This window comes from Mauremys mutica, chromosome 15 (assembly GCF_020497125.1).
Source record: "Mauremys mutica isolate MM-2020 ecotype Southern chromosome 15, ASM2049712v1, whole genome shotgun sequence".
Classification (NCBI taxonomy): domain Eukaryota; kingdom Metazoa; phylum Chordata; order Testudines; family Geoemydidae; genus Mauremys; species Mauremys mutica.
This window is the reverse complement of record NC_059086.1, coordinates 37,826,621-37,852,110: the sequence shown is the minus strand read 5'-3', so window position 1 is coordinate 37,852,110 and position 25,490 is coordinate 37,826,621. Positions and strand designations below refer to the sequence as shown.

Sequence of the window (25,490 nt, the reverse complement as noted above, 5' to 3'; positions counted from 1 at the left end):
CCCCAAGCGGGCCCCTGGCCCCACTGCAGAAACCCCCTGGGGACTAGGTAACCCCACCCCAGCTCAGCCTCAGACATGGGGGGCAGTGACCCCCCCATCCCCCATAAACACCAAGAGCAACATGCCTGTTTGGCCGGCAGGGGCACCACATCCCGGGAAAGGGGCATTTGAATCATCAGGTGGGGGCTGGGAGCCAGAACTCCTGGGTTCTCTCCCCGGCTCTGGGAGGGGAGTGGGGGGTGGTAGTTAGAGCAGGGGGGGGCTGGGAGCCAGGACTCCTGGGTTCTCTCCCCAGCTCTGGGAGGGGAGAGGGGGGTGGTAGTTAGAGCAGGGGGGGGCTGGGAGCCAGGACTCCTGGGTTCTCTCCGCAGCTGCCACTGGCTTCCTGCCTGAGCATGGGCCACTCTCCTCCACCCGCCTGCCTCAGTTTCCCCATGGGGCTTGCACTCCTCTTGCCACACCCACCCTGTGCTCAGGTGTAGGACCCCTCTGACGGGTGCCAGGCAGGACGCCAGGGAAGATGGGCTCCCCCCACCAAGGGGTAACGGTTTCGTAACCCTGGGGGGGCCGTCCCTCCCCAGGGAAGCAGAGGCAGGACCCGGCCCTCATCTACTCATTAAAACTTTTAATACATAAAAAAAATAGAGACGAGTTTCTGGGGGGGGTGAATTTTTTTTTGCATTTTTTTTCCTCTTTCTGTGCGCGGGGGGGGGGGGGGAGAACAGAACTAACCCTGACAGGGGGTGGGGGCGGGGATCTGTGCTTCACACCTGCCCCCCCCGGCCACGGGGGGTGGGTGCCCCCCACCAAGGACGCAGTTATGGCTTCGGCAGAAACTCCCTGAAATTAGCACTAGCCTCTGACTGCCCGGGGGGGGGGGGGGGAGCAGGAGTGGGCAGCATGGGGCCATCCCCGCCCCCCCCCCCGGGGCAACCCGTGTCCTCTAACCACCCCCCCCCCCCCCCCCGGAGCTGTCCCCTCCCCCCTGCAGCAGAAAAATCGCCACCAAGGAAGAATTCAAGTTTTAAAACAGGGGCTTAAACTGGGGGGGGGGAGAAAGGGGGAGCGACCCCCCCTGCTGGAGATGAAGCAAACGCTTGAGGGGGGGAGAAGCTGGCATGGGTCTGCCCCCCCCAAGGGCGGGGGAGGTGGAAGACCCAGGCCCATGGGCGAGGGGGGTTAAAGCAATTGAAGATGGGGTCTGAAATCCCTGCCCCCCCCCGTCACTCGGGGGGGGGGCTCAGGAGCCCTCTGCCCTGCCTGGGGGGGCCCTATGGGGACAGAGCTCCTCATTGGCTAGAGCCGCTCATGTGACCACAGTGGGGGGGGTCCCTTCAGCCCTCCCGCGGCCTGGAGAGGGACAAACAAGCAACGAAAACGAACTGGCGCCGTCCCCCCCCCCACCCCCCCGGCCGTGCCCCCCTCTGCCCCCCCCCCGACCCGGCCGGGTCCAGCCGATTCCAGTGTCAAAAATAGAAGCTCTGGGGGCGCGCGGGGTGGGGGGGCCTAGGGGCCGGCGCTGCCCGAGGGCCAGGGGTTGAGGCGGCACTGGGGGCAGCAGCCCGCGTACACCAGCACGTCGCAGGCCTGGGAGCGCTGCCCCGCGTGCCAGCCGGCCGGCCAGCCGGGGCAGAGCCGATAGGCCTCCAGGTCGCAGATCAGCTCCACCACCTCGTCCACCGTGGTGAGGCGGGCGGGGTGGCTGGCGTAGACCTCGTGCTCGGGCGGCACGGGCAGCTGGCGCACCACCACCTGGAAGAAGAGGCCCGGGCGGATGTGGATGACGGTGGCGGCCATGGTGGAGCGGGCCGAGCGCTGGACCAGCCGCAGGTCCGGCCCCCCCAGGGGCGGCTGCACCTCCCAGTGGGCCGGCAAGGGGATCTCCTGCAGCTCGGCCAGGAACTCCCGCAGCACCGGGTCCAGGGGCGCCCGGCCCGCCAGCGCCCCCAGGCTGTAGATCTCCATGATCTGCGGGGGGACGGGGGGTCCGGGGGGCTGCCCGGTGCCACCCCGAACGCCCCAGCCCTGCCCCAGCACCAGCCCGTCCCCCCCAGCACTGCCCCATGGACCCCTCAACCCCCACCCCCAGACCCCCCCAGCGCTGCCCCAGCACCAGCCCGTCCCCCCCAGCACTGCCCCATGGACCCCTCAACCCCCACCCCCAGACACCCCCAGCGCTGCCCCAGCACCAGCCCGTCCCCCCCAGCACTGCCCCATGCACCCCTCAACCCCCACCCCCAGACACCCCCAGCCCTGCCCATCCCCCCAGCACTGCCCCATGCACCCCTCAACCCTCCCCCCTCCCCCAGCCCTGCCCCAGCACCAGCCCATCCCCCCCAGAACTGCCCCATGGACCCCTCAACCCCCACCACCAGACACCCCCAGCGCTGCCCCAGCACCAGCCCGTCCCCCCCAGCACTGCCCCATGCACCCCTCAACCCTCCCCCCACCCCCAGACACCCCCAGCCCTGCCCCAGCACCAGCCCGTCCCCCCCAGAACTGCCCCATGCACCCCTCAACCCTCCCCCCGCCCCCAGACCTGCCTCAACACGGCCCCTGCCCCCCCAGCCCTGCCCCCTTCACCACTGCGCCCTGCCCCAGCCCCCATCCCCCCAGCACTGCCCCATGCACCCCTCAACCCCCACCCCCAGACACCCCCAGCCCTGCCCCAGCACCAGCCCCTCCCCCCCAGAACTGCCCCATGCACCCCTCAACCCCCACCCCCAGACACCCCCAGCCCTGCCCCAGCACCAGCCCGTCCCCCCCAGCACTGCCCCCATCACCCTTCACCACTGCACCCTGCCCCAGCCCCCATCCCCCCAGAACTGCCCCATGCACCCCTCAACCCCCACCCCCAGACACCCCCAGACCTGCCTCCAACACAGCCCCTGCCCCCCAGCACTGCCCCCTTCACCCTTCATCACTGCGCCCTCCCCCAGCCCCCAGCCCCCCATCCTCCCCCACCTGCCCCATGCACCCCTCAACCCTCCCCCCACCCCCAGCACCAGACACCCCCAGAACTGCCTCCAACACAGGCCTCCCCCAGCCCCCATCCCCCAGAACTGCCCCATGCACCCCTCAACCCTCAACCCCCACCCCCAGACACCCCCAGCCCTGCCCATCCCCCCAGCACTGCCCCATGCACCCCTCAACCCTCCCCCCACCCCCGCCCCCCACCACTGCCCCCTTCACCCTTCATCACTGCGCCCTCCCCCAGCACCAGCCCCCATCCCCCCAGCACTGCCCCATGCACCCCTCAACCCTCCCCCCGCCCCCAGACCTGCCTCAACACGGCCCCTGCCCCCTTCACCACTGCACCCTGCCCTAGCACCAGCCCCCCAGAACTGCCCCATGCACCCCTCACCCCCCACCCCCAGACACCCCCAGACCTGCCTCCAACACGGCCCCTGCCCCCCAGCACTGCCCCCTTCACCCTTCATCACTGCGCCCTCCCCCAGCCCCCAGCCCCCCCGAACTGCCCCATGCACCCCTCAACCCTCCCCCACCCCCAGCGCCAGACACCCCCAGAATTTCCCCATTGTCCCCTCCCCCAATACTTCCCCTGCCCCCCCAGCACCAGCCCCCCATCCTACCAGAAATGCCCCATGCACCCCTCAACACTGCCCCATAGCGCCAGCCCCACACAGAACTGCCCCCTGCTCTCTCCTGGCCCCATGGAACAGCCCCCCCCACTCACCACCGGGGTGCGCTCCTCGTCCTCCTCGTCCTTGTCAGCTGGGTCCAGAACCACCACTTCCCTGGCCAGCGCCCGGCCCTCCATCCGCAGGGGCACCCCCGCCGGCACCTGCAAGGGAGGGGGTGAGCGCTGGGGGCACCCCAAATCCTGCCTGGGGCAGCTCCCAGGGGAACATGGACATGGGCTGGGAGCCAGGACTCCTGGGTTCTCTCCCTGGCCCTGGGAGGGGAGTGGGGGCTAGTGGTTAAAACAGGGGGGGCTGAGAGCCCGGACTCCTGGGTTCTCTCCCCGGCTCTGGGAGGGGAGTGGGGGCTAGTGGTTAAAACAGGGGGGGCTGGGAGCCTGGACTCCTGGGTTCTCTCCCCGGCTCTGGGAGGGGAGTGGGGGCTGGTGGTTAGAACAGGGGGGCTGGGAGCCCGGACTCCTGGGTTCTCTCGCTGGCCCTGGGAGGGCTCTTACCGGTGCAAGGTCCCATCCGGGCTCCACCTTCTCCTGCTTCACCAGGGGTGGGGCGGCGAGGACCAGGGAGGGGGCTGGCTCCTGCAGGGGGGGAGAGACGGGGACAGGACTGAGGCCGGGGAGCCAGGGAAGCTGGCGAGGGGCGCTGGGGGGATGCAGGCCCCGGGGCCGGCCCTCACCCCAGCACGGGGCACGCAGCCAGGACCCCCGGTCACCCAAGGGGGAGGACTGGCCCGGAGCCGGGCGCCACTGGAGGGGGACACCCAGCGGGAATGGGGGCCGCCCCCTCTCACCTCCAGCCGGCCGGGGGGCGGGGGTGTGGCCGGCTCCTCCTTCACATGCTGCAGCAGGAGGGGGAAGCTCGGGGGGGCGTCGCGGAGCAGGACGAAGTCTCTGCGTGGCCGATCCTTCAGCAGCACCAGCTGCCCGGGCGCCTCGGCGACCCCCTTCTCCGCCAGGAAGCGCAGCTCCCCGCCCGGCGGGCGCTCCTTCTCCTGTGGGGCAGAGCACAGCGTCAGGGGGCAGCACAGAGCCCCCCATGGACAGCCGCCCCCCAACGCCACTGCAGAGCAGGGAGAGAACCCAGGAGTCCTGGCTCTCAGCCTCCTCCTGCTCTAACCACTAGACCCCACTCCCCTCCCAGAGCCGGGAGAGAACCCAGGAGTCCTGGCTTCCAGGCCCCTCCCCCCGCTCTAACCACTAGACCCCACTCCCCTCGCGGAGCTGGGGAGAGAACCCAGGAGTCCTGGCTTCCAGCCCTCCCCCCCCAACCACTAGACCCCACTCCCCTCCCAGAGTGAGCCGAATCCAGGCAACCTATGGGGAGAAGCAAAATTAACTCTCATTCCCCGGCCTAGCAGTGCAGCCGACGTTCCGGATCGTCCCCACCACGCACACGCTGTCACCACCCCAAGTCACTGACGGGGACAAGCACACAGAGGTAGAAGGTCTTAACCAAAAAGTCACAGGGCAAGCCAGGGAGAGAACCCAGGAGTCCTGGCTCCCAGCCCCCCCTCTCTAGCCACCAGCCCCCACTCCCCTCCCAGAGCCAGGGAGAGAACCCAGGAGTCCTGGCTCCCAGCCCCGCCCCCCCCCCGATCTAATCACTAGACCCCACTCCCCTCCCAGAGCCAGGGAGAGAACCCAGGAGTCCTGGCTCCCAGCCCCCCCTCTCTAGCCACCAGCCCCCACTCCCCTCCCAGAGCCAGGGAGAGAACCCAGGAGTCCTGGCTCCCAGCCCTGCCCCCCCCGATCTAATCACTAGACCCCACTCCCCTCCCAGAGCCGGAGAGAGAACCCAGGAGTCCTGGTTCCCAGCCCACCCCGATCTAACCACTAGGCCCCACTCCCCTCCCAGAGCCAGGGAGAGAACACAGGAGTCCTGGCTCCCAGCCCCGCCCCCCCCGATCTAATCACTAGACCCCACTCCCCTCCCAGAGCCGGAGAGAGAACCCAGGAGTCCTGGTTCCCAGCCCACCCCGATCTAACCACTAGATCCCACTCCCCTCCCAGAGCCGGCGAGAGAACCCAGGAGTCCTGGGCTCCCCTCCCCCCAGGCTGAGCGGTAACCGGGCCGGAAGGCGGAGCGGAGGAAGAAAGAGAGAAGCGCGAGTGTCTTTGGCCCCGGGCGAGCGCCGCGTCTCACAGGCCGGGGGGCCCCGCAGGCGGGGCGGGGCGGGCAGGGCAGGGCGGGGGGGGCGGGCCGCCGGGGGGCGGGGCAGGGGGAGGTAGTTACCTGCGGCGGGGCACTGCCCCGAGCCCAGCGCTGCTGGCCGCTCCCCTTGACCCGCCGCCCCACCTGCTTGATCCGGGCCGGCTGGCGGCTGCGGCCGATCCTGCGCCTCCAGGCCTTCCGGGGGGCCAGGGCCCCCGCCCCCTCCTCCGCCTGCCCGCGGCTCCACACCGCCGGCAGCAGCCGCTTCTGGGGAAGGGAAAGAGAGGGAGAGACAGAGCCAGAGCCGGGCAGGCGGCGAGCGGGAGGGAGAGAGAGAGAAAGAGAGAGAGAGAGAGCGAGAGAGACAGGGAGAGCGAGAGAGTCGGCCCGGTCCTGCCCATCCCCACGGCCTCTGGGCGCCTGCACTCCTGCCCCTCCCCCGGAGCCCGCTGCCCCCTCCCCAGCCAGCGACAAGGGCCACGCACCCCGGCCTGCACACGTCCCCACTGTGTGGGAGTCACCTGGTTCGGGGGGGGGGGGGCCCCGCCTGCCCCAGAGAGTGGGGTGCAGGGCAGGGGAGCTCGGCTGCACAGGGAGGGTCCGGAGGGGCGCAGACACCTGCTCAGGATGTTTGTATCAAGGGTCCAAATTTACAGAAAGGCAGAGAAAAAGAACCCAGGAGTCCTGGCTCCCAGCCCCCTCCTGCTCTAACCACTAGCCCCCACTCCCCTCCCAGAGCCAAGGAGAGAACCCAGGCGTCCGGTTTCACAAGCCCCTCTGGGCAGTGCCTCTGGCTCTGTGCCCGGCCCTGACAAACGGCCCCGGCACCTGCAGGTGAAGAACGCAGCCGCCAAGACCTGCACTGACGTCCCCGGCGAACGAACCCGCCGGGGACAAACCCGCGCTCTGGCCGGCCCAGCCCCGGCTCCGCGCGGACGGCCCGGCTGCGGGCTCCACGCCACAAGACGAGCACGGCGAGAGGGCTGGACGCGGGCCGGGAGGGAAGACGCTCCCCTGATGTGGGGCACAGAGCCGGGGCGAGTGGGCGGTAGGAGGCGTGTGCCCCACATCAACGGGCTCTGTCTCCCCTCCCCAGGGCATTGGGCCTGCCCCAACCGCCACAACGGGATGGGAGCCCCAGAGCCGCGATGCATCTTGGGAGCCCAGCCCAGAGCCCACCAGAGCAACGGCCCCTGCCACACCGGAGCCGCGCCAGCCGTGGCGAGCCCCCGCCACACCGGAGCCCAGCCGGGCCCCACCCCCCCGCCCCTGAGCTGGAGCCGCGCCCGCCAGAGCGAGCCCCACCCCCCCCCCACCAGAGCCCAGCCGGAACCGTGCCGGAGCCCAGCCGGAGCCGCGCCAGCCAGGGCGAGCAGCCGCCCCAGTCCAGCCGGAGCCGCGCCAGCCGGGGATACGCCTCCTCAAGTCCCTTCCAGCTCAGCGCTCGGCCCTCCCAGAGCAGCCGGACCCCGCGAGCCGGGCGGGCAGCCCACCAACCATTGCGAAGCGCAGGCACTGTCTCCAGCGGCACTTCTGGCGCTTCAGGTTCTCGCCGCCGAACTTGGGCTTGTCCCGGCAGAAGTCGCAGCGGCCGCAGTCGGCTTTCAGCAGACAGGCCTCGCACTCCCCGCACTTGCGGTTCCGCCGGCTCTTGGAGCAGAGCTGCCGGGCGGGGAGAGAGGCGCCGGGTCAGAGGGGGGGGGGAGGCCGGCCGTACACGGCCCCCTCCCCGCCCCCGGGACACTGCCGGCCTGCCAAAGGGGGCGTACGGCGGGGGGGGGGGAGCCCTGGGCACGCAGAGCGACGGCTGAACGACCCCAGCTGGGGGGCCCGGCCCCCCAGACTCAGGCCGTGTGACCTCAGGGCTCTAGCTCCTGCCTTCGGGTATCTAGCGCCTCCCGCCCAGCCCAGGCGCAAGCTAGAGATGAACCGTCTCTCGCTGCCAACTCAGCTCCCCAAATCCAGGCCCGACCCGGGGCCACGGGCTGGGGCGCCGGCTCCCCGGAGCGCCGCGGGTCCGTGCTGACTCAGCGAGCCAGCCCCTCCCCTCCCTTTTGTTCAGCTCCCGGCCTCTCCCCGATCGACCCACTTCCTCCTGGAACCGCGGGCACCGGAACAGGCCGCAGGGCCCGCCCCACGGCCGGATCCAGAGAGAAAGTCCCCTCCGCCCCTACCCGAGATTGGCTCCCGGGGCTCGGCGGCTCACGGACTGTCCCCTTTCCCGAGCCCCAGGCCAGCGCCCTGCCCGGATCCAGGGGGCCGCGCCCGCGGAGGGTTTCAAGAAGAGGGCGGACGAGCCTGACACAGAGAACCTAGGTCCATTTGGACCCGCCGATGCCCCTCCCAGCTCTAGTGCCCGAGGCGGCCTGGGACGTCGGGAGAGACTCGCCGAGGTGGACGGGGGCGCTGTGCCCAGCGTCAGAGAAACACGAGAAGATCCGGCCCAACAGGCCTGTCTCCCCGGGGCAGCAGGGCTCCAGGGCCAGGCCGGGCGAGACAGCAGGGGGGCTCTGCGGCCCACCGCCACGCCCCACGGCGAGGGAGGGAGGGGCACAGCGGGCAGGCGACACACAGGGGATTTAGTCCATGGAACAGAGCGGGGGGGTGGGGGGGAGACCGTCAGCCACAGAACCACCAGCCACACTTTTCCTAGCCAGGAATGGAACCCAGGAGTCCTGGCTCCCAGCCCCCCCAGCTCTAACCACTAGACCCCACTCCCCTCCCTGAACCAGAGAGAGAACCCAGGAGTCCTGGCTCCCAACCCCCTTGCTCTAACCACCAGACCCCACTCCCCGCCCAGAGCCGGGCAGAGAACCCAGGAGTCCTGGCTCCCAGCCCCCCCAGCTCTAACCACTAGACCCCACTCCCCTCCCTGAACCAGAGAGAGAACCCAGGAGTCCTGGCTCCCAACCCCCCCAGCTCTAACCACTAGACCCCACTCCCCTCCCAGAGCCAGAGAGAGAACCCAGGAGTCCTGGCGCCCAGCTCTAACCACTAGACCCCACTCCCCTCCCAGAGCCAGGAGAGAACCCAGGAGTCCTGGCTCCCAGCCCCCCGTGCAGTCACCCTGCGAGGTCTCTTGGCAGGCTCTGGCCGCACCGCAGCGCCCCCTGCTGGCCCCCGCCCCACACCGCAAGGAGGGTCACTCACCAGGCTGCTCCGGGCCCTGGCACTCGGGTGTTTTGGGGGCCGCCCTGGCTTCTTCTTCTCCTTGACTTTACCCAGCTGTTTCTGGGGGCGGCCGAGAGAGGAGAGGAGAGGAGAGGGGTCACCCCGGCCCCCGAGCCGACGCCGCCCAGCCCCCGCCCCCACCCCTGCCCCCCAAGCGCTGCCCCCGCCCCGCAGACCCAGCCACGCAGGCTGGGCGATCCCAGATTTACAGCTTGGGGGGGCCGGACACCGGCTCTTGGGAGCCAGCGGGGGTCAGGACCAGCCATAGACTCTACAGTGTTGTGCGGTAGGCCCAGCCCCCCGCTCTAACCACCAGACCCCACTCCCCTCCCAGAGCCGGGGACAGAACCCAGGAGTCCTGGCTCCCAGCCCCCCCGCTCTAACCACCAGACCCCACTCCCCTCCCAGAGCCGGGGAGAGAACCCAGGAGTCCTGGCTCCCAGCCCCCCCTGCTCTAACCACCAGACCCCACTCCCCTCCCAGAGCCGGGAGAGAACCCAGGAGTCCTGGCTCCCAGCCCCCCCGCTCTAACCACCAGACCCCACTCCCCTCCCAGAGCCGGGGAGAGAACCCAGGAGTCCTGGCTCCCAGCCCCCCCGCTCTAACCACCAGACCCCACTCCCCTCCCAGAGCCTGGGAGAGAACCCAGGAGTCCTGGCTCCCGGCCCCCCCCCGCTCTAACCACCAGACCCCACTCCCCTCCCAGAGCTGGGGAGAGAACCCAGGAGTCCTGGCTCCCACCCCCCCCCCCCCCACACTAGCCCCTCGACCGCACTCCCCGCGCTGGCTCAGCCCCAGGACTTTGCCCCACCCCTGCCTATGGGGCTCCCCCGCGGCGGGCGGGTCTGAGCTGGCTCCGGCCCCGTCTCTCACTCACCCTGCGCCGCGAGCCTGAGAGGCCACCGGGGTCTCGCTCCAACGACGGCTTCCATTTCTGGGGGGAGCGAAGGGGAGACAAGGTGAGGGGCGGGGGGAGGGTCACCCGGACGCCAGGGTCCCTTCTGTGGAACACATGCAGGGCCTGGCAGGAGAGGAGGGGAACAGCGGCCCAGATGTCTGGGTCCCTCCCACTCCGGAGTCCGGGCTGGGGAGGGGGGACCGCCCGGACACCTGGGTCCCTCTGCCCCCAGAATTCAGGGCGGGGGAGGGTGACCAGGACACCTGGGTCCATCACCCCACCGGAGCTGGGTGGTACCAGAGGACAGGGCTGGATCGCCGCCCCCGGCTTGTAGCCCATCCGGCCCCGCTGGCTGCCAGGCGTCCCCCGTGTCACCCCCACCGCCCGGCTCAGGCCCCCCTGGCCGGATGGGAGGGTGCGCACAGCTGCCCCACGGCAGAGAGGGACCAGCCGGCAGCGCCAGGGGCCACAGAGCTCACCCAGCCCCTACAGAGCCCTGCTGGGCTCAGGCCCCACAGTGCTAGGAAGGGGCCAAGGCTGGACTCTGGACATCGGGGTTCCCGTCCCCCTCCCCCGACGCAATGCACAGTGCCCCCAGCGCGCCAGACACAGCCTGGGTCACCCCTACTGCCAGAGACCTCACAGCGAGGAGAGAACCCAGGAGTCCTGGCTCCCTGCCCCCACCCCCCTGCTCTAACCACTAGCCCCCACTCCCCTCCCAGAGCCAGGGAGAGAACCCAGGAGTCCTGGCTCCATGAGAGCTTGTTTGGGGTGGAGGTGGGGGGGGGCCAAGTCCCTGCCCAGAGCAGGATCTGTGCCCCCCTTCTGCAATCTCTAGGGTTAACTCTGCGTGCGCCAGGCCCCTCCGAAGGCGACTCTGGGAATGGGGGATGCTGGGGCCTGGGAGCCAGGACTCCAGGGTTCTCTCCCCGGCTCTGGGGGGAGGGGCTGGGAACAAGGACGCCGTGGGGGGGGGGACGGGGGCTGGCACCGCACTCACTGTGGCTGCTGCGGCTGGGGTTAATCTCTTACGGCGCCGAGGTTTAGGGGCCAGGCCGTCCTGGCGGAGACAGAGAAGGAAGAGAAGAGACGCTCACAGGACGCGGCAGCGCGGCCAGGCTGGCAGAAGGACAGAGCCAGAGCAGAGCCCACCCACAGCCGCCAGGGGCCCCCCGCTCCATGGGGACCCCGCCGGCTGAGGCCACCCAACCCACCCCTCCTCCCCTGCTCTAACCACTAGCCCCCACTCCCCTGCCTGAGTCGGGAGAGAACCCAGGAGTCCTGGCTCCCAACCCCCCCCCGCTCTAACCACTAGCCCCCACTCCCCTCCCAGAGCCGGGAGAGAACCCAGGAGTCCTGGCTCCCAACCCCCCCTGCTCTAACCACTAGCCCCCACTCCCCTCCCAGAGCCGGGAGAGAACCCAGGCGTCCTGGCTCCCAGCCCCCCCTGCTCTAACCCATTACCCCCCACTCCCCTCCCAGAGCTGGGAGAGAACCCAGGAGTCCTGGCTCCCAACCCCCCCTGCTCTAACCACTAGCCCCCACTTCCCTCCCAGAGCCGGGAGAGAACTCAGGATTCCTGGCTCCCAGCCCCCCTGCTCTAATCACTAGCCCCACTCCCCTCCCAGAGCTGGGGAGAGAACCCAGGAGTTCTGGCTCCCAACCCCCCCTGCTCTAATCACTAGCCCCCACTCCCCTCCCAGAGCCGGGAGAGGACCCAGGAGTCCTGGCTCCCAGCTGCCCCCCCGGGGGTGGCGCGCTCTCCCAGAAGTGCTCCCCGCCGCCCACACCCACTCACAGCGCTGGGCCCGGCGGCTGGCAGCCTCCTGCGGCGCCTCCCCGGGGCGAGCTGGGGCCCGTCCTGAGGGCAGGGAAGCGACAGAGACAGAAGGAAGAAGGGACAGGAAGGAGTGAGAGAGACACACAGAGTCAGCCGGACCACGGCCAGGAGAGAACCCAGGAGTCCTGGCCCCGGCCCCCCCCGCTCTCAGCCATCAGCCCCCACTCCCCTCCCAGAGCCGGGAGAGAACCCAGGAGTCCTGGTTCCCAACCCCCCCTGCTCTAACCACTAGCCCCCACTCCCCTCCCAGAGCCGGGAGAGAACCCAGGAGTCCTGGCTCCCAACCCCCCCTGCTCTAACCACTAGCCCCCACTCCCCTCCCAGAGCCGGGAGAGAACCCAGGCGTCCTGGCTCCCAGCCCCCCCTGCTCTAATCACTAGCCCCACTCCGCTCCCAGAGCTGGGGAGAGAACCCAGGAGTCCTGGCTCCCAGCCCCCCTGCTCTAATCACTAGCCCCCACTTCCCTCCCAGAGCCGGGAGAGAACTCAGGAGTCCTGGCTCCCAGCCCCCCTGCTCTAATCACTAGCCCCACTCCCCTCCCAGAGCTGGGGAGAGAACCCAGGAGTCCTGGCTCCCAACCCCCCCTCCTCTAACCACTAGCCCCCACTCCCCTCCCAGAGCCAGGAGAGAACCCAGGAGTCCTGGCTCCCAACCCCCCCGCTCTAACCACTAGCCCCCACTCCCCTCCCAGAGCCGGGAGAGAACCCAGGCGTCCTGGCTCCCAGCCCCCCCTGCTCTAACCCATTACCCCCCACTCCCCTCCCAGAGCTGGGAGAGAACCCAGGAGTCCTGGCTCCCAGCCCCCCTGCTCTAATCACTAGCCCCACTCCCCTCCCAGAGCCGGGAGAGGACCCAGGAGTCCTGGCTCCCAGCTGCCTCCCCGGGGGTGGCGCGCTCTCCCAGAAGTGCTCCCCGCCGCCCACACCCACTCACAGCGCTGGGCCCGGCGGCTGGCAGCCTCCTGCGGCGCCTCCCCGGGGCGAGCTGGGGCCCGTCCTGAGGGCAGGGAAGCGACAGGGACAGAAGGAAGAAGGGACAGGAAGGAGTGAGAGAGACGCAGAGTCAGCCGGACCACGGCCAGGAGAGAACCCAGGAGTCCTGGCCCCGGCCCCCCCCCGCTCTCAGCCATCAGCCCCCACTCCCCTCCCAGAGCCAGGAGAGAACCCAGGAGTCCTGGCCCCGGCCCCCCCGCTCTAACCATACTGGGGCAGCGAGCTCGTGGGGGGCGGGGGGGGCAGGGTTCCGGCCCCTCACTGCAGCTTCGGGCAGGGCCAAGGGGCGGTTTCGGGTGGGCCCGTCCCCCGCGCGGGCAGAGGGCGAGCGGCTGTTAGGTGCCACGGGGCGGCGTGGCCAGGCCGCAGCTGTACCCGCTGCCGGCTCCTGTCTGGGGGGGCACAGAGAGGCAAGACCCCCAGGGCGGCAGTGCCAGGGAGCCACAGGCACCCACCCGCCCCACACTGGAGAGCCCCCCCCCCGACTACACCCACGCCGGGGAGCCGCACACGCCCACCCCACACACACAAACACCCCAACACCAGGGAGCCGCCCCCCCATACCCGCGCCTCCGTGACACACACAGCCCACAGGGCAGGCTGGGAAACCATGCCCCCCCGCCCCCAGGCCAGGCTGGGAAACCATGCCCCCCCGCCCCCAGGCCGCAGGGCAGGCTGGGAAACCATGCCCCCCCGCCCGCAGGGCAGGCTGGGAAACCATGCCCCCCCCCCCCCCGGCCGCAGGGCAGGCTGGGAAACCATGCCCCCCCGCCCAGGCCGCAGGGCAGGCTGGGAAACCATGCCCCCCCGCCCAGGCCGCAAGGCAGGCTGGGAAACCATGCCCCCCCGCCCCCAGGCCGCAAGGCAGGCTGGGAAACCATGCCCCCCCGCCCCCAGGCCGCAGGGCAGGCTGGGAAACCATGCCCCCCCGCCCAGGCCGCAGGGCAGGCTGGGAATCCCCCACCCACAAACACACATATATATGCAAGCCGCAGGGCATGCTGGGAACCCCCCCCAGGCCGCAGGGCATGCTGGGAAGCCGTGCCAAGGGGGGCTCCAAACAGCAGGGTGGGTACTTACTACGGTCAGTTTCCGGGGGCCGTATCCTGCCTTCTTCGCCACCACCGATTTCTGCTGCACACCAGGAGATAGTTAGTCCCAGCCGCGGTACTAGGGGGCGTGATGGGGGGCTGGGCAGGGGGCGCCGTGCTGCGGGGGTGCTGGGCGGGGGGAGCTCTCCTCTGGCAGGCAGGGTCGGGCGCTGGGGGGTGCTGTGCTGCGGGGGGGTGCTGGGCAGGGGGCGCCGTGCTGCGGGGGTGCTGGGTGGGGGGAGCTCTCCTCTGGCAGGCAGGGTCGGGCGCTGGGGGGTGCTGTGCTGCGGGGGGCGCCGTGCTGCGGGGGTGCTGGGGGGGGGAGCTCTCCTCTGGCAGGCAGGGTCGGGCGTTGGGGGGCACCGTGCTGGGCGGGGTGCTGGGCGGGGGGCGCTCTCCCCCTCACTGTGGCACCCCTTGAAAGGGGCAGCGGAGCCTTCCCAGAAGTGGGGGGCAGGGGCCCCATCCCGACCCTCCCCTTCCCGCAAGCCCCTGGGGCGGGGAGCCGAGAGCAGCCCCGAGCTGTGTCCCCACCCCGCATGGGTGGAGGGTTCCACAGCTGCCCCCCCAATGACCCCCCCCACAGCCGCCCCCGCTACCTTCTTCTTGAGGCAGCGGCGTTTCAGGCATTTCCACTGCCGCTTCAGGCCGGGCTTCAGCCGCCGCAGGCAGATGTAGCAGCTGCCGCAGTCCTCGGTGGCCTGGCAGCCCTGGCACACGCCGCAGCCGAAGCCCTGCGCAGGCAGAGGGGAGAGGCCGGGGGTGAGGGGCACCGGCAGGGCGGGAGGGGAGCCCAGGGCTGGGCTAGCAGGGGCTGCGGGTCGGGAGTGGGGGGCACCAGGCGGGCAGAGGGGGGAGCCGGGGAGGGGAGGGGCGGGGCAGGCCGCCTGCCGGTACCTTCTTGACGATTTTCAGGCAGCGGCGCAGGAGGCATTTCCTGCCGATCCGGAGCTCGGGGTTCTTGGCCCGCACGGTGCACACGGTGCAGATGCCGCAGTCCTCGGGGATCTGGCAGGCCTGGCAGGCCCCGCAGCCCACCCGCTGCAAGAGGGGCAGGGCCTTCAGCCGGCGCAGCCACGGCCCCTCGCCCGCCCGCCCCCCAGCGAGGAGGGGACCAGGGAAACAGACCCAGCCCCCTGGAGACCCGACTCCCAGCCCCACTTGCTCTAGCCACTGGACCCCACTCCCCTCCCAGAGCCGGGGAGAGAACCCAGGAGTCCTGGCTCCCGGCCCCCTCAGCTCTAACCACTAGACCCCACTGCCCTCCCGGAGCCAGGGAGAGAACCCAGGAGTCCTGGCCCCCAGCCCCTCCTGCTCTAACCACTAGACCCCACTCCCCTCCCAGAGCCGGGGGAGAACCCAGGAGTCCTGGCTCTCAGCCCGGCCCTTACCTTGAAGAACCGCTGCTCCCTGTTGAAGTCTCTTCTCTGGGCTGAAAGAAAGAAGCCGGCGTTGGCACCTGCGGCCGAGGCTCAACCCAACAGGTAGCGGCACCAGGGCAGCTGGGTTAGTCTCCCAGAGATGCAGCCGCCTCTGGGGTGGGGCAACTGGGGCACAGAGACAACGCCACAAGGGGATGACTCGCCCAGCACTGAGATGCAGCCGCCTCTGGGGCGGAGTCCGGACAGGACACCTGGGTTCGCAGCCTAGGGGGGGGCAGGAAGCTGGGCAAATCAGCAGGAGGCCCCCAAGGCGGCCGGGGTCGCGCCCCTCCCCACCCTGCTCACCCACCTCGGCAGTCCGGGCACAGCCAGCGGCAGCGTCTCTGGCTGGGCAGCATCACCCCGGGGAAGTAGTTCTGGCAGCTGGCGCAGCATCTGGAAGGCAGAGGTGGGCTGCTGAGGTCCCGCGTCTGGGGCCCCCCAGGTTGGTGGCGAACTCACAGCCACCCCCAGGGGGGCAGGGACCCTGCTAGGCCTGGCCGGAGGGACGGGGGCCTGCCAGGCAGTTCCTGTGCCGGGGGGGGGGGGGCTCGCGGCGCGGGAGACGAACCGGGGACACTGGGACGTCACAGCCCCAGCCTGCTCCGAACACTAGGCCGCACTGCCCTCCCAGGGCCGGGGACAGAACCCAGGCGTCCTGGCTCAGCCCCAGCCCGCTCCGAACACTAGGCCGCACTGCCCTCCCAGGGCCGGGGACAGAACCCAGGCGTCCTGGCTCAGCCCCAGCCCGCTCCGAACACTAGGCCGCACTGCCCTCCCAGGGCCGGGGACAGAACCCAGGCGTCCTGGCTCAGCCCCAGCCCGCTCCGAACACTAGGCCGCACTGCCCTCCCAGGGCCGGGGACAGAACCCAGGCGTCCGGCCGGGCTCTCGGCACCTCCCCGTAGCGTTTGCACCGTTACCCGGAGGGCTCAGGGGACAGGGCAGCCCAGGTGGCTGGGGGGAACTCACGCCACTACGGCATCTTGCGCCGCTTCCTGGGGTTCCAGCAGGGGCGCCGGGCGCTTGCGGGGGCGTCGCTCCGGGAGGGGCGGGGGCGGCTGCTCCGGGGGCTCCGGCTTCACGGGTTGCTGTTTGGGGGGCGGCTGCTCGGGGGGGGTCGGGGGTTCTGGCTCCGACAGCGAGAGGCGTCTCTTCTGGGCCTTCTTGACCTGTGCAGGGCGCAAGGTGAGCGGGGCTGGAGGGGGGGTCCCAGCCCCCCGCAACATGGGGTGGGAGCTCAGCCAGGCCTTCCCCACAGGCCCCGTGTGATGCCCCCCTCCACCTGCCATTCCTGAGCCAACCATGCATGGTGCGCTGCACCCCCCGCCCCTCCCAGAGCCGGGGAGAGAACCCAGGAGTCCTGGCTCCCAGCCCCCCCTGCTCTGACCCACCACACCCCCTCCCCTCCCAGAGCCGGGGAGAGAACCCAGGAGTCCTGGCTCCCAGCCCCCTGCTCTAACCACTAGACCCCACTCCCCTCCCAGAACTGGGGAGAGAACCCAGGAGTCCGGGCTCCCAGCCCCCGGGAAGCACTTTCACTAGCCGGAATGGCGGCCGCGCAGGCATGGACACCGGCTGGCAGTGGGAGCGGCTGGCCCAAGGGCGGCCGCTTGCACAATCAGCAGCTTGCGACACACGAGCCGACCGCACCAGCACAAAAGGCCCGGTTACCATGGCCGCTTTGGAGGGAGTTTTGGCGCACGGAGCCAACCGGCCGGGGCCGATTGAGCGGGACATGCGGTGTCTCACGCGGCTCGTGGGACCCTAATTCTGGCTCCCCGGAACACGCCGCTGGGGGCAGACGTAATGGACACCAGCCGCAGGCGGGAGGGAACACAGGTCTGAAAGAGGCATTCCCGGACTCCACCCGGCACATGGGGACTGGCGGGGTGAGGTTTGCGCCACACCCGCCTCCTGGCTTGGCTTTCCGTGGGCTCCAGGGACTCGTATGGGGGGGGGGGGGGTTTCGGTGCCACCGCGGCCATGCACAGACCGATCTGGGTTTCCCATCAATCCTTCGCCTTCATTTCCGGGTCTGAGAGTCGCCAGCCATACGAATTCCCCATAGCCGCCTGCGGCCAAGGCCTGTTTGTGCCACGGGTGAGTCTCACCCGGACGGACCGCAGGCGACCGGAGTTTCTGCCGGAGCCCCGGGCACGGCTAAAATCACCAACCAGAGTCGGCTGGGAACAGCCGCCCTCGGCACCGGCTAAGCACGGCTCAGCGCATTCCTAAGGGGCAGGAACACACAGGCCCTCAGAAGAGGACGCGGGAGCAACAGGATCAAGGATGAGGAGGTCTTCTTCCAACTAGGAACCACTTTTTTTGGGCATCGATTTATAAAGGGGAGGCGGCTCCGGGTTGGCAAGAAACCCAGCCGAGTTTTCGGCACCGCGCCCGTGGTCCAGCCTGCCGCGGGGATTGTGACCCTCCCCTGTGGCGCGCTCCCCCCATGCCCCGGTACCTTGGGGGGCGGCTCGCGGAGCACGCCGTTCTTGAAGTCGAAGTTGGTCAGGTCCTGCGAGGGCCCCAGGAACCGGGTGAGCTCGATCTTGCTGCGGAATTTCTCGCCGTTGGGGCTGCGGGAGGGGAGGCAGAGCAGGTGTCAGGGAGGGCACCCCAGCCTGGCCTGGGGGGCTAGGAAACCCCCCCCACACACACACCCCACCCTGGGAAGTGATGCACCTGCCTGGAGCCAAAGGGAGTCGGGAGAACAGGCTCGCTCGCGAACGACGTGGAAAGGCCACATTGTTTCATGAAGTGCAAAATTAGCCTGTGGAACTCACAGCCACAAGGTCATAATGCAGGGGGCCACCCGAGACGGGTGCCAACGGCTACAGGGGAGGAGGGAGACGCTGCCCCCTACGGGAAGGAAACGGCTCAGACAGGAGATGAGAATTTCACGGCACAATCATTCTCTTTTGATGTGAAACAGGCAGGAGGTTAAAGGGGGTTGGGAAGGGGGGCACGGGGGACTCGTGGCTACTGAATCCGGGTCCCCCGTGACAGCAGAAGAGCAGGCCAGGGGACGAGCCAGGGGGATCAATGACGTGCCAGCCAGCTCCTGCCATCTGCTCCTCTCCGACCCCTGCTGCAAAAACCCGCCCGGAGGATCTGGGAGGGCAGGTTCCCAAGAGGGCGCCCACGAGCAGGGCAGCGTTAAGAGGGAAGCGCCGGTCGGCCGACGGAAAGGAACAGCGGGCGGTTAGAGCTGCCCCACGCAGGGCGAAACGTCCCTCCCCACCCGCGTGCGTCTCCCCGGGGAGCGGGACGCGCGAGTCCAGAGGCCTGAAGATTTCCCCATCGCAGCTGGTCCGGCCTAGGCTCGCCCGTGCCCCCTGCGCCCGACCGCTCCACCCAGCCCCCCCGTCACTCCCAGCTGAGCCGCGCCGGCTCAGAGCAGAAAATCTTCCTCCCCCCGCCGGCTGCCCGGCCTTGCACTTTGGACTAGTCAATTTATAACCCAGATTGGCCACGCCTCAGCTCGCAGCCCCTGGGTCTCGGCAGAGCCGGGATGATTTCGCCGCCGGGCTGGCAGGGAGCGGGAAGCGGTTCCGGCGGGGATTTCCCGGCGGCACCGTGCGGCCGCAGAGCCGGCCCAAGCCGCAGGGAAGCCGGCCCGGCGAGGGTCCCAGCTGGAAGGCTCCAGCCAGCTGAGCGCCTCGTGGATGCCGGGGCGGGAGGCGGAGAGGCGCCCTGGACCGTGGCCACGGCCAGGCAGTGCGCTGGGACAGGGAGGGCTCTGAGCGGAGGGGTCTATGCCTCCTGCCCCCCAGGGCTGTTTGGATTAGACACGCTGTGGGGATACAGGGAGCCGCCCCAGATTCTAGCCACTACTGCGACCTGGCTACTAATGCAACCCAAGAGCAGCCCCCGAGGGGCGGGGAGAGGAGCAGCCGGGGGCTACGCCGAGGCTCTGGTGGCTGGAGGCAGAACCGCAGGCCGAACGGGGGAGGGGACAGAGGGGGGACGGTTTCATTTCATAACATGCGGGTTTTTAACTGAAAAAGCACACGCGCCAGCAACGGACTCGGGGGCTGGGAGGAAAGACGCACACCCTGATCCACACGCAGACAACGGGGGGAGAACTCAGGAGAGAACCCAGGAGTCCTGGCTCCCAGCCCCCACTGCTCTAACCACTACACCCCACTCCCCTCCCAGAGCCAGAGAGAACCCAGGAGTCCTGGCTCCCAGCTGGCTTGGGAGAAGGTAAATAGACTCCATCCAGCAGAGCCGGTTTCCTGCGGGGGCGGGCGGAGGAGCGTTATCTTCAGCTGCAGACAGTCGCACCCTGTCTTAGAGGGGGCTGCACGGCTGCACCAGGCAGCTCCTCTCCCACAGAGCACTAGGGCAGGCCGGGGTCAGGGCCAGCGCTCATGCATGACGAGGCTGGGACCGACTGGAGGCCCCCGAATCCCAGATGCCAGGCCAGGGGGGTGGAGAGATCCAGGGAGCGGGAGGGCTGCAGGGGCAGCGCCTGAACCCCAGAGGAGCCCGGAGTTCTGGCTCTGACCCACTGAGGCCGAGGCCCTCCCGTGCCTCAGTTTCCCCTCCCGTGCCGCGTCCACATGGGCTGCCACTGTGGCTTTGCAGAACACGATCCTCGCCCCGACCCTCTGCTGCGGGGGCTGCCCACCCCCTCCCCCTGCCCCCAAGGGAGGAGCAGTGTCCGTACCCCTGATAGTAGGTGTCCGTCCGTCCACAGGTGGCCCCGGATCGGCGGTAGGCCTCGCGGCGCTTCCATCCGGGCCCCAGGGTGGGGCAGTCCACCCAGCCCTCCGACATGGTGCCGAGCTGGGGAAGCGGCAGCAGAGCAGCTACTGTGGGGACAGAGACGGGGGAGTCAGCACAGCTGGATGGGGGAGCGGGTTCCCCCCCCCCGGGGCTTGTGCCCCCCACCCAGGGCTCGGGCAGACAACGCCCAGCGTCCAGGAACAGCGTCTACATTCAGGCCAAGCCTGTTTACCAGCACTAGCATCCTGCTCCCAGGGCTGGGCCTAGCTCTGACCACTAGCCCCCACTGCCCTCTCCGAGCCGGGGAGAGAACCCAGGAGTCCCGGCTCCCAGGCCCCCCTGTTCTAATCACCAGACCCCACTCCCACACTTTGAACGTACTGGACACTTAATTCACATGACCCTCCTCTGAAAGGGTTTTCATCACAGAATAAAGGTTGACAGTAACGAGGCTCCAGCTTAAGAAATCACGTCACCCTGAACAACTGGACACGCAAACAACAGGACCGACTGTAGGCAGCGATCACTTGCCCAGCACTGAAATGCAGCCACCTCTGGGGCGGGGCACCTGGGGAACAGCCGCACATAACACCGCATGAGGATGACTCAGCCAGCACTGAGATGCAGCCACCTCTTGGGTGGAGCAGCCAGGAACAGCCGCACATAACACCGCGCCCGAGCAAAGCGCTAGGGCCATCAGGAGGGCTCGGGCTTTCGGCTCAGGCCGCCCGCTCGCAGCCCAGACTGAAGGCATGTCCGTCCACCACCCCCTCCTCTCTCCGGGCGCAGGGAGCGGCCACGAGGCAGCACCCACGGGGAGCATGACTCACGCTGCTCAGGCTTTGATCCTGGATCCTTCCGCAGGCCCCGGGGCCCAGCATGCCTCGCTCCTCGGCGGAGGGGCGATCGGCGCGGGCGTCTCCCACCAGGCTGGACCCTGCCGGGCTCTAGGGAGGGGGCGGAGGAGATAAGGCCCAACGCAGCGGCTCAGCTTTCAGGCCCGCAAGGTCAGTGGGAAGGCCGGCCCCGCGCTCCTGCTCCAACGCCTGGCCACATTCCAGCGTGAGCAGTTCCAGCCCGTCTCTGGCACGCCCAACGCTGCCCCCATCAGATAAGGGAGCACTCGCCGAAGTCAGCACGCAGCGGCACCACGGTTCCCAGCCGCCCCAGAGGTGGCCGCATCTCAGCACCGGGAGAGCCGGCGTTACGCGCGGCTGTTCCCCAGCTGCCCCACGCCCCAGAGGTGGCCGCATCTCAGCACCGGGAGAGCCGGCGTTATGCAGCATTATGTAGTGTTATGTGCGGCTGTTCCCCAGCTGCCCTTCCCAAGAAGCGGCTGCATCTCAGCGCCGGTCAAGCCCTCCCCAATGCGGCCATAGGTGCAGCTGTTCCCCAACTGTCCCACGTTCCAGACCCGGCCGCCTCTCAGCACCACGCAAGCCACCCACACACAGCGTCACTGTGTGGCTGTTCCCCAGCTGCCCCTCCCCAGAGGTGGCTGCATCGCAGCACCCGGCGAGCCAGCACCGCGCGGGTCACCGTGTGGCTGTTCCCCAGCTGCGTCTCTGTGCCAGGCGAGCCGTGCCCGAGGGGCTCCTGAACCGCCACCAACCAGGAAGCCAGCCAATTCTGCGTGTCCGTTTAACGCCATTTCAGATGGCGGCCCAGGCCCGGAGACATCCTGCCAGCTCACGCGTTTCAGCCCCCTTGTTTTCCCTTTCCGACAGGGGGGCCTCTTCCCCCCCCGCCCCCCCAGCCCGCACCACGTGAGACCTAAACAACAGGCAGCTCCGGCCCCAGCCTCTCCCAGCCGGGAGGAGAACGCACAGAGCGTGTCGGGCACAGAAACCAGCCCAACGTCACAAGCCGAGTTGCAGCTTGAAACCACCGAGCTCCGGCCGTGGACACCTGCCAGCCAGGGGCGGGCCCTTCCGCACAGCGGGGGCCCTTCGGCAGCCCGAGGGGCTCGCGGGGAACGGGCCGGCAGCAACGGCGCGGGCAGGCCGAGGCGCCGGACAGCGTTTCACGGCCGAGGAATCAGAGCGTTATGGAGCCAGAAGCAAGATTATTTGGCGCTCCGGGCTTCCCCGGGTCTCCGTGTCCCGCCCCGCAGCTGCCAGGCTCCCCCAAGAACGGGGAACCCCCGGTTTCCGTCGGGCCGTCTGGGCCCAGCCAGGGATCCGAAGTGCTGCCACAACCCAGGCCACGGGGGATTTTTTAGGGCAACGGGCAACCCCCCCCACTAGGGAGGCGTCGCCGAAACAAGGCCCAAGCCGTGTGGCCGGCGCCGTGATATTGTGGCTCTGAGCTGTCTGGGCAGAGCCAGGAACGTCGGCGTCACCGCCAGGCTTGTGGGGGACCCAGCCGGTGACAGGCGGGTATGGGGCACCCCCCATCTGCCCTCGGGGAGCGGCAGATGCTCAATTGCCGCAGGAACCCAGCGAGTCGCGACCACGTCACGGTTTGGCACAGACACCCCGTACGACGCTCGGGTGCCTGGCGCTGCAGGGGCCTGTTGTGCCAAGCTAACGGGGGGGTGAAGCGCCCGGTTTTTGTGGCTCTTCGGAGCTCAGTTTGGGAGCGATTCAGCTGAAATGGGGGGGGGGCGCTGCCATCGGGGCACGGACGGCACCTACCGATTGTGTCAGGGGAGTTCTCCCGGCCCCGAGACCGGGCAGCCCGGGTTGGCCCTTCCTGCCCCCGAGCCCCAGCCGCGGCCTTGCCCGGGACGTGTCCGACGGGCGAGCGCGGCCCAGGAGGAAGACAAACAAGGCGGCAGGTCGGGCAGCAGCGCCAAGGCCCGGCTGGGGGGGGCCGCGGGCGCCAGCCCGGAGGCGGGTTCCGAGCCCAGCGCCGCCGAGCCGGCGCCCAAACGCCATCCCCGGAGCCGGGCTGAGCCAAGATTCGCTGCGGCGACCCCGGCGCGCCCCAGAGCACCCTGCGTGCCAGCCCGCCCGCGTCCCTGACGTGGCCTCACGCCGCGCCGCGCCCGCCGGGCATCGGCGCCACTCCCAGACCTCTCCCCCAGCTGCCCCCATTGCCGCCCCACAGCCCCCCTCCACGCCCTGTCTGCCCACAAAGCTGGGCCCCAACCCAACCCCAGGCCCGGAGATTCACGCCTGGGGCAGGGACCCCCAGCTGCCCCCCCCAAACCTGCCCTGCTCAGCCCCCCCACGCACTCCCCTTCAGCCCCACATCGTCCCCACTCACCCCCAGGGCCTTTCCACTCCCCTCCGTCCCCAACCCCCCCTTTCCAGTGCACCCCACTCCCACCCCAATGCCTCACCCCCAAGGCACAGCCTGTACCCCCAATCCTCTGCCACCCCCTCACCCTTCACATCAGCCTCCATTTCCCCAGCCCCCCCACTGCCTGGCGCCCCTGTTCCCCCCTCCAAGTCCTCTCCCTCGGCAGCACCCTCCCAGCGGACAGCCCCAGCACCCTATAACTCCCACCTGAGCCCCCAATGCCCCCTCTGCCCCGCAGCCCCCCTGCAGACCCCGCCTCCCGCTGCCCCCCACTCCCTCAGACCTCACTCCCCTCGCCCAGCGCCCCCCAACTGCTCCCCCACTTCACACACCCCCAGTCAATTCCCTCAACCCTTCCCCTAGCAGATACCCCCTTACCAGCTCCCCACCCCCCGGTCACCCGGGCTTCACCCCACCCTACCCCAGGGCCTCACAGCGCTACCCCCAAAGCCCCTCTGCCCCCCAACCCCTCCCAGGCCTTACTTGGGCCTGGCCCCCCCAGCTACGGTCTCGCCATGTCCTCAGGCCTGGGCCCCTTTCCCAGAACCCCACCCCCCCTCCCTCCTCTGCTCCTGCCCCCCAACTCCCCTCCCAGCCCCCCACGGCCTCTTGGTACCTCTGCCCCAGTCACGCACCTGCCCAGCTCCCCTAGCCCCTCCTGCCCCCCCCAACTCCCTCCTCCCCACCACGGGCCCCCAGGCCCCCTCCCACACTCCCTCTGGGCCCCGCCCCCACCACCTAGGCCCCCAACTCCCTCCTCTCCTCAGAACCCCTCCCCCCGCCATGTTATAGCGCCTCATTTCCTCTTCGCCCCCCCCGCCTGCACCCCCCTCCCCCGGCCCCCCAAACTCCCTCCTCAGCCCCCGCCCCCGCGCCCCGGCCCCCCAACTCCCTCCTCCCCACCATGGGCCCCCGGGCCCCCACCCCAACTACAGCCCCCTCCCACACTCCCTCTGGGCCCCGCCCCCTCCCCTGCCCCCCAACTCCCTCCTCAGCCCTTACAGCCCCCCGGCCCCCCAACTCCCTCCTCAGCCCCTATCGGCCCCTCCCCCCACAGCCCCCCCAATTCCCACTTCACCCCCCCCCGCCTGCACCCCCCTCCCCCCGGCCCCCCAACTCCCTCCTCGCCCCCGCGCCCCCGGCCCCCCCTCACCGCGGGGCGGCTCCCGGGCCCCCCCCGGGCCGGCGGCTCCATCCCGCGGGCCCCGCTCGTGGCGCAGCAGCAGCGGCCGCAGCCCGGGCGGCGCGCGGGGCTCGAACCGGAACCGGAAAACGGGCGGGGGGGTCCGGGGGGGGCCGGGAACGGCCGGTCACGTGGCCATGGGGGCGGGCCCGGGGGCCGGAGGGGCGAGGGGCGGAGGGAACCGGGGGTTTCGGCGAGGGGGAGGGAGTTGGGGGGGGAGGGAACCGGGGAGCTGGGGGGGGAACAGGGAGTTGGGGGGCGGAGGGGGCGGGGGGGAGGGAACCGGGGGTTTGGGGGGGGAGGAGGAGGGAGTTGGGGGGGGAGGAGGGAACCGGGAGTTGGGGGGGGAGGAGGAGGGAGTTGGGGGGAGGGAACCGGGAGCTGGGGGGGCAGGAGGGAGCTGGGGGGCGGGGAGGAGGGAGCGGGGGGGAGGGACCCCGGGGTTGGGGGGGGAGGAGGGCGGTGGGGGGGAGGGAGGCGGGAGGTGGGGGGGGAGGTGGCGGGAGGGCGGGGGGGCGGGGAGGAGGGAACCGGGGGTTGGGGGGGAGGAGGAGGGAGTTGGGGGGCGGGGAGGAGGGACCCCGGGGTTGGGGGGGAGGGCGGGGCGGGGGGGGCGGGGAGGAGGGAACCGGGGGTTTGGGGGGGAGGAGGGAGTTGGGGGAGGAGGGAACCGGGGGTTGGGGGGGGAGGAGGGAGTTGGGGGGCGGGGAGGAGGGAACCGGGAGTTGGGGGGAGGAAGGAGCCGGGGGACCCACACGGAAGCGGAGTGCGGGGCAGACACCAGCGGCCCAGGGGCGCCCCGCAGCCCGCCCCAGCCGTAGCCCACCTGCTCCCTGCTGCAGCCCAGGCGGGGCGGGCCGAAGGGGGCGGGCGGATATCGCCTAAGCCACGCCCACAGGGCGGTTCGTATTCAAATAGGGTGCGGGAAGGGGCGCTCCGAGACCGGGGGAGGGGCCGTTAACCCGCGGGACCCCCCGCTGCAGCGTCTGGATGGGGGGGGGCTTAGCTCAGCCAGGGCGTTAACCCGCGGGACCCCCCGCTGCAGCGTCTGGATGGGGGGGCTTAGCTCAGCCAGGGCGTTAACCCGCGGGACTCCCCCCT

General features: G+C 70.1%; 1 protein-coding gene across 17 annotated transcripts; it reads right to left on the bottom strand.

The window, feature by feature from the left end:
• Positions 1-958: 958 nt before the first annotated feature.
• Positions 959-25,328, bottom strand: MBD1 (methyl-CpG binding domain protein 1). Of its 17 annotated transcripts, none has more exons than XM_044988029.1 (20): positions 25,216-25,328; positions 19,902-20,046; positions 17,691-17,805; positions 16,196-16,395; positions 15,534-15,619; positions 15,194-15,234; positions 14,700-14,843; positions 14,402-14,536; positions 13,792-13,845; positions 12,653-12,715; positions 11,678-11,740; positions 10,880-10,939; positions 9,859-9,915; positions 8,961-9,041; positions 7,308-7,472; positions 5,892-6,077; positions 4,450-4,650; positions 4,157-4,237; positions 3,698-3,805; positions 959-1,968 (listed from the first exon to the last, which is right to left on the bottom strand). In XM_044988029.1, the coding sequence occupies exons 2-20, from the start codon at positions 20,009-20,011 to the stop codon at positions 1,507-1,509; spliced, it is 2,412 nt and encodes an 803-aa protein (XP_044843964.1). In that variant the 5' UTR covers positions 20,012-20,046; positions 25,216-25,328; the 3' UTR covers positions 959-1,506. The 17 variants fall into 17 exon arrangements, with proteins under 17 accessions (XP_044843964.1, XP_044843965.1, XP_044843961.1 ...); XM_044988030.1 differs by lacking the exon at positions 25,216-25,328 and adding an exon at positions 25,145-25,167; XM_044988026.1 differs by lacking the exon at positions 25,216-25,328 and adding an exon at positions 24,360-24,501.
• Positions 25,329-25,490: the final 162 nt, after the last annotated feature.